Source organism: Nematolebias whitei, chromosome 3, assembly GCF_014905685.2.
Source record: "Nematolebias whitei isolate Nwh7 chromosome 3, NemWhi1, whole genome shotgun sequence".
Classification (NCBI taxonomy): domain Eukaryota; kingdom Metazoa; phylum Chordata; class Actinopteri; order Cyprinodontiformes; family Rivulidae; genus Nematolebias; species Nematolebias whitei.
In genome coordinates, this window is record NC_056500.1 from 55473454 (window position 1) to 55481135 (window position 7682).

Sequence of the window (7682 nt, forward strand, 5' to 3'; positions counted from 1 at the left end):
AGACCTGTCCAGGGTGTCCCTGTGATGGACTGGAGACCTGTCCAGGGTGTCCCTGTGATGGACTGGAGACCTGTCCAGGGTGTCCCTGTGATGGACTGGAGACCAGCCTAGGGTGTCCCTGTGATGGACTAGACATGTCCAGGGTGTCCCTGTGATGGACTAGAGATCTACCCAGGGTGTCCCTGTGATGGACTGGATACCTGCCCAGGTGTCCCTATGATGGACTTGAGACCTGTCCAGGGTGTTCCTGTGATGGACTAGAGATCTACCCAGGGTGTCCCTGTGATGGACTGGAGACCTGTCCAGGTGTCCCTGTGATGGACTGGAGACCTTTCCAGGTGTCCCTGTGATGGACTGGAGACCTGTCCAGGGTGTCGCCTGCCTCTCGCAGTGACTGCTGGATATGGGCACCTGTGACCCCCATGACCCAAAAAGGAAGAAGTGGGTAAAGATGATGGATGGACGGATGGATGGATGGAGTTATACTACAGCCTTAAGACTCAGACTTCAGTTTCACATCTTTAGGAGTTTTAGATGAAGCATTAAAATGTGGCACTAACCAACACGCTGAGCGTTGACAGGTCTCCTTCCCGTGCAGCTTCCAAAAGTTTCTCCTCCAGTTTCCTCTCTTCCGTTCTCTCAGCCGCTGGCATCAAGACGTCATTCACAGAAAGATAATTTCACATATACATAACATAAATACCTTGTATGAATGGATGTCAAATGAATCAACATGGGAACTGATTGAGCGCACGTTTCCATGGTAACTTTTAAAACGACAGGCTTGATCTCTCACCTTCCAGCATGCTTCTGATCTCTGCGTTTTGAGTGACATCTTTGGGAGTTTGAGCTGTCCCGTTGATGACAGTAGCACATGCATCATAGTGCAGCAGCAGCATGACAACCTCCTGATCAATGTTTGATTGATTGATTGATTGATTGATTGGTTGGTTGGTTGATTAAATGACTCAATGGATGAATAAATGCATGCACAAAAATCTTACATTGGCAAAATGATGCAAAGACATTGGAAATGTTAAAGGTAAATATTTTCCACATGAACACACCTTTCTTCCTGTGAAGGCAGCTTTATGCAGCGGCGTGTCTCCAATATTATTGGGCAAGTTGACATTTGCACCTGCCTGCAGAATATGAAATAACACACGCTACCTGTGTAATCTTGTTCAGATTTTCATTTTAGACTGAATTAAAAATAACATTACCTTAAGCAGCACTTCCACTACGTCTTTGTGACCAAAGTAACAGGCCAAGTGAAGAGGCGTCCATCCCAAGTTTGACTTACTTTTACCTGAGAGAACAGGACATTCACCACTACAACACCAAACTTTACCTACGTTACGTTAAGTGATCAAAATAGTATAGAAAAATTATTCCACTATACAAATAATTTAGAAGACATTTCCAGACTTTTGCTTTTATTTCTGACTGGAACAAGCTGTAGCACATTTAGCACACTCAATCAGAAAATGTCTTCTGGATGCAGGTCCATGCATTTGTCATGTCTAGACTGGACTATTGCAATGGTTTATTATCTGGGTGTCCAAATACTTCTTTAAAACATCTTCAGTTGATCCAAAATGCTGCTGCTAGAGTCTTAACTGGAGTTACTGGGAGAGATCATATTTCTCCAGTTTTAGTTTCTCTCCATTGGCTCCCTGTCAAATCCAGAATAGAATTCAAAATCTTACTTCTAACCTACAAAGCTCTCAACAACCTAGCTCCATCTTATATTACAGATCTTGTTGTTCCATATTTTCCTAACAGAGCACTTCGCTCTCAGACTGCAGGTTTACTTGTGGTTCCTAGAGTTTACAAAAGAAGAATGGGAGGAAGATCTTTCAGTTCTCAGGCTCCTCTCTTGTGGAACCAAGTTCCAGTTTCTGTCCTTAAGGCTGACACATTGTCCAGTTTTAAAACTGGGCTTAAGACTTTCCTTTTTGATAAATCCTATAGTTAGAGTTGGCATGTTATGCTGCTATAGTCTTAGACTACTAGAGGACAAATTGACCTAAGTTCCTTAAATGAATTGCTAAAATTTAATAGTTTTAATTTGATACTATTTCTATCTTAACATGTGATTCTTGACCTGCCATTGTGTATCTGTTCCTCTCAAACCCAGCCGGTCGAAGCAGATGGCCGCTTGTCCTGATCCTGGTTCTGATAAAGGTTTCTTCCTCATGCGGGAGTTTTTCCTTCCCACTGTCGCCTTCATGCTTGTTCAAGATGAGAGTTCAGTGATGGAGTTAAACTCAAAGCTGCTCCTCAGATAAATAATGTTAAATTATTATTTTATATATGAATGTTTCTGTTCAGTGCCTGAGACGACTTCTGTTGTGACTTGGCGTTATAGAAATGAACCAAATTAAATTGAATAGATGATCTCGTAGAATTTCTAGCATATTTCCAAACAAAACAACAAACAAACATATAATAAAAGTTAAATGCAACTCTTTTTGTTCTGCTCCCATTTTTCATGAGCTGAACTCAAAGTTTTAAGACTTTTGTATGTACACAAAAGGATTTTATCTCTCAAATATTGTTCACTAATTTGTGTAAATCTGTGTTTGTGCGAACTTCTCCCTTGCTGAGATAATCCACCCACTTCACAGGTGTGGCAGATCAAGATGCTGATTAGACAGCATGATTATTGCGCAGGTGAGCCTTAGGCTGACCACAATAAAAGGCCACTCTAAAATGTGCAGTTTTATCACTCAGCACAACACAGATACAGCAATTTTTGAAGGAGTGTGCAATAATCATGGTGACTGCAGAAATGTCCATGTTCAGGGAATTTGGCAGTACATTCAACCAGTCACACAACTGCCGACCACATGTAACCTGACCAGCCCAGGACCTCCACATCCAGCGTCTTCTCCTCCAAGACTGTCTAAGACCAGCCAGCTGGTCAGCTGCTGCAACAGTCAGTTTGCATAACCAAAGAATTTCTGCACAAACTGTCAGAAACCATCTCAGAGAATCAGAATCAGAATAAACTTTATTATCATTGCACCGAGATACAACGAGAATATGTACGTACAGTCGTCTGAAAGATGGGCGGAGTGCACGAAGCTGCAGCTATTAAATAGCGCGGCCTTCTTATTCTTATTCAGAATAATATTTTGCTTGGATGAAAAAAGGAAAGAAAACATGAGGAGAGACGGTATAAAAAAAAGATCTCTCACACCGTGTCCTAGACAGGGCACGATTTGAGGCATCAAAAAAAACCTACCACAGCAAAGCAACATAAACAGACGTTATACATTTACATATAGGCAGTGAAGACATTGAATTTTTAAGGGAAGTCGTAGCATAGTCCAGAGCCCCCCCCCTCAGCCATTGTCCAGATAAGAGGTGACGTTCATCTTCAGCTCAGATGAGGTTCTGTTACATGTCCACAGCCTTGGGGAAGGGAGGGGTGAGGAAACAGTCAAAGCATCTTTGTTGTTTTTAAAACATTCCAGAAGGAGTTGAGATAAGTCCGGCATCAAGGCCACAATTTGGGTCAGGCAGAACTCGTGAATTGTTGTTTCTGCCTTTTAAAGTCTCGCTGGTATGTATTCCTCTGATGGAAACTCCAAAATTGACAAATTGATCCTTTACGCCAAAAGTCGAGCTCACAGCTTCTCCAGATTATTCCCACCATTCATGAGTGCTGCCAGTGAGTTCACAGTCCTGATAACAGCTGATCCAGCTCCCTGCTGCAGCTCCACAAATTCAGTCTGAGCACTGTCGAGCTTCGACACATCCACACGAATTTATAGACAATCTAGATTGCACCAACCAAACAGCAAAATAACCAGTTGTCATCATGAATCCAATTTGTTTCCGTCGAGGTAAGAGGGTCCTCCTTACCCCGACTCCTGTCGGGAGAAGTTGATCAATTTTATTGAGAGACCAGCTGATCCTTTGAATTAAGAGGTATGCAGAAAAAAACAAAAAAGAGGCTTTTTAAGGGTTCACAGGACAAAAGAGTGCAGCAGGGGAGGAGGTGTGTGTGTGTGTGGGGGGGGGGGGGGGGACACACATCTGGTTCCAACAGAGGGTAAAGAGAAAAAGACCAAAAAATAAATAAAAGAGAAGCGAAGCTCAAATACATACTCGTTGTCCTCATCAGGGTCTCCTCCTGACTGGAGTTTGTCGTCGTAACCAACTGGAGGAGGCAAATGCTGACATTCAATGGCATACGTCACGTTGGAGAGGTGTTCTCTTCACGGACAAATCTCAGTTTCCACTGTACAGGGCAGATGGCAGATGGCATGTATGGAGTCGTGTGGGTGAGCGGTTTTCTGATGTCACTGTTGTGAACCGAGTGGCCCATGGTGGTGGTGGGGTTATGGTATGGGCAGGCATACACTATGCCCAATGAACATAGGTGCTGGAGTGGTTACATATGGCCTGCTGTAGGGAGGCTGGTTGGATGTACAGTAGTCCCTCGTTTATCGCTGGGAATCCGTACCCTCAAGTCCCACCATAAGTGAAAAACCACGAAATAAGGATAGTAGTACAAATACTATTATATATATATATATATATATATATATGCATTTTAAACCCTTCCCACAGTCTTGCAACATTCTAAACAATGTTTCTAAACTCTAAACACACTAAAAGAGGACAGAATGTCATGATTTCATCTCTCTGCCTCTGGCTGCACTATTGGCCACGCCCACTTCTCCGCTCTGCACAGAAATCAGCTGATCAGCTGCAGGAATGCGAGCAGTTTGTCAGAGTTGAGCGCGTGTCACAACACCACCGCACGCTCAACTCCGTGGCACAAAAATTACGCCATACAGGAGGAAGCGTATCCTTCAGTGTGGGCTGCACAGAGGTGCAGGAGGTGCTAAATAATTTAAAATAATTTAATCTATATAAAAATTTCATGCCAATTGTGCGGCTCCTCCATCGATCAGCCAATTGTGTGTCATGTCCAATCTTATTTTGAAAAACCGTGATAGAGCGAGTCCGTGAAAAACAGGCTTCATGCCAAATTCTCTGAACACGGACATTCCTGCAGTCAGCATGATTTTTGCACGCTCCCTCAAAACTTGCCACATCTGTGTCATTGTGCTGTGTGCACATTTTAGAGTGGCCTTTTATTGTGGTCGGCCTACGACAGACCTGTGCAACAGTCGTGCTGTCTAATCAGGATCATGATGTGGCACACCTGTGAGGTGGTGGGATTATTTAGGCAATGGAGAAGTGCTCACTAACACAGATTTACACAAACCAGTGAACAATATGAGAAAAGAAGGCCTAATGTGTGAATAGAAAAGATCTTTGAACTCAGCTCACGATAAATGAGAGCATAAACAAAAGAGATGTCCATATTTTTGTTCAGTGCAGTTTTTCTAAAGTGGCACTTGTGATAAAGTATTAGTAAACGTTTGTTAAATGTAGGTACATTTTTCTTGCTTTTTCCCCAAAGATTTATATTTTTATATACATGGGGCAGCTGTGGCTGAGTAGAGCAGGCGTCCTCCAATGCGAGAGTTGGGGGTTCGAATCCACCAGCTCTGATTAGTCTCTTTAGAATGATTTGTTCAATTATCTTTGTAGAGATCTAGTATAGAGCTGTGTGAATGGGTAAAAGAGGCACAGATTGTTGTAAAGAGCTTTGAGTATCTTGAAGTTAGACAGAAAGGTGCTATAGAAGTACAGTCCATTTATATTTTTTATTTTAACCCATTTTTAATGTAAACATCCAAGATATTTAATTTAGATTTTGTGTTCACTCACCTCAGTGTCAATAACAAAATACTTGTTTCCTTAAGATTTAATTTGATGTAAAAAAAATTCTATTTAAGACTGTCGGGGACCAGATGGAGTTCATCCGAGGGCTACCTGTGGCCCATGGACCATATCGAAGTGTTTGGATGAATAAAACCCAGGAGTACCAGGGATACCTTTGCAGTTGATATCGATCCACGTCTCTGGCCTCGCCCTGGATTTGAGAAGCCGTTGAACTCCAGGCAGATCTCCGTTTCGGGCGCATTGCAAGAACTGCTCCTCTGGCTTCAGCTCCTCCATCGACCCCTGCAGGGCAAAGCAGACAAGATGCTTTTCCTCACAGTCCACATCCAGCACATATCACTACACCGTGTCCTTATCTATGTGGCCAATGTGAAACCAGAACGCAGGAACAGCGTGAGAAAAGCCGAGTCTGTCACACGAGTCAGGAACTTCTTGAAGCACGTCGTCTTTGTGGAGGAACTTTGACTCGCTCTTCCTTCCAGCTTCGTTCAGTTTCCTGAACGTGGCCGGCATTTTTTCTGCACAGCTCATAATGGCTGCTGCCACATGACTGCACAAACAAACAACCTCTCTTAGGGACGGAAAGTTACTTAAGTAAAAACAACAAGCAACTGACAGAGATTTGTGTTTATTACAAACCAGTGACGGATGCTTCTTAAGGGTGGAGTTCATTGCAAGCAGAAATACTACAAATGAATTTCACGTGGCATCAAAATAATCACGCTTTTTGGATCTGTGTGTTCAGAAACCAGAGCTGGACGTGTTAAATCAGCCAGTTGCCCCTTTAAAATGACTGGTCAAACCTTCTAATGGTTGATTATTGCTCAACAGGTCACGCTTTCTTAACCAGGAGGACATGCAAACATGAAGTCACAAGTGTCTGCTGTGTTTTAGACGTTAAAAGAGAAGTTGCTGTGAGCGAGGAGAAGTAAATCACTCACTCGACCAGCCTTACAGGAAGGAAACGAGCCCTCTCCTTTCCCTTAAAGCTTAAAGCATGTGGACATTCTAGATTTTAAATCAAATCTTTGGTACTTAAAGCTGAGGAGAAAATACTCACAAGACGGCAAATCATGTGACGTGAGTGCGGGGAAGGACGGATAAATCCTGTAACAAGAGGACCAGGACGCTTTAAGCAGACAGAGGAAAACTTGTGGCGCAGAAACGGGTTCACCTGCGACACCTGCACCCGTCTTCATTGGTCATGAAGGAAAAACACGTTGGTCACGTGTGGCTGCACTCTGTGATCACACCTGACAAGAACCTGTTTATTAACAATCTGAAGGAATTATTACTCAACAGAAATCATGTGATGTCTGACACAGGAACACCTCGATCCACGAACCTGCAGCCGTTCATGTCTTCATGTTATAAACGTAACAAATAAATCCAAGCCAGAGCTTGGATCAGTTTGATTCCCTCTGAATGGTACATGCTAAAGACGCCTGCTCTCTCACATCTGTGCTACTTTTAAAACTTTCTTCACCACATTTCAATTATAAATACAAGTATTTTCTAAAGATTTATTTATTTTACAATGAAGTAATTTACAGCTGCTGCTCAGCTACAAATACATTTCTTGTGTAGAACAAATGTAAAGAGACTTCACGTGCTTAGTGTCTTGTTGTGTCGTGGCCCTTTAAACAGGCGCGTCCCGGAGTTGGGTAATGTGCTTCAAACTTTCCAGCAGCAACACTGACCTCTCTGCCACTCGTTTACTTGTTGTCAAACGTCATGTGTGTAGTTTTAGCTCATAAAACTTTGTACTTTTTACTTTTAAGACTCGAGGAGATTTCGTTTCTAAAGTTGTGGGTGAATGTCTGAACAGCTGTGATTGTGTTAGTAAAATATCTGCGTGCACAGAAAGTGACACTTACAGCTGTGATTGTGTTAGTAAAATATCTGCGTGC

The 7682-nt window shown here is 42.7% G+C and overlaps 1 protein-coding gene across 1 annotated transcript in view; it reads right to left on the reverse strand.

Annotated features, from left to right (window-relative positions):
- The window catches only part of osbpl1a (oxysterol binding protein-like 1A), a 66329-nt gene that overhangs the window by 58382 nt on the left and 265 nt on the right, over positions 1-7682 (reverse strand). The window contains exons 2-6 of the mRNA XM_037675042.1: positions 5925-6054; positions 1224-1309; positions 1068-1142; positions 797-908; positions 561-646 (exon numbers count right to left, since the gene is read on the reverse strand). Coding sequence (XP_037530970.1) covers positions 561-646; positions 797-908; positions 1068-1142; positions 1224-1309; positions 5925-6048 — 483 coding nt within the window. The 5' untranslated portion in view covers positions 6049-6054. The remainder of the gene's footprint in view (positions 1-560; positions 647-796; positions 909-1067; positions 1143-1223; positions 1310-5924; positions 6055-7682) is intronic.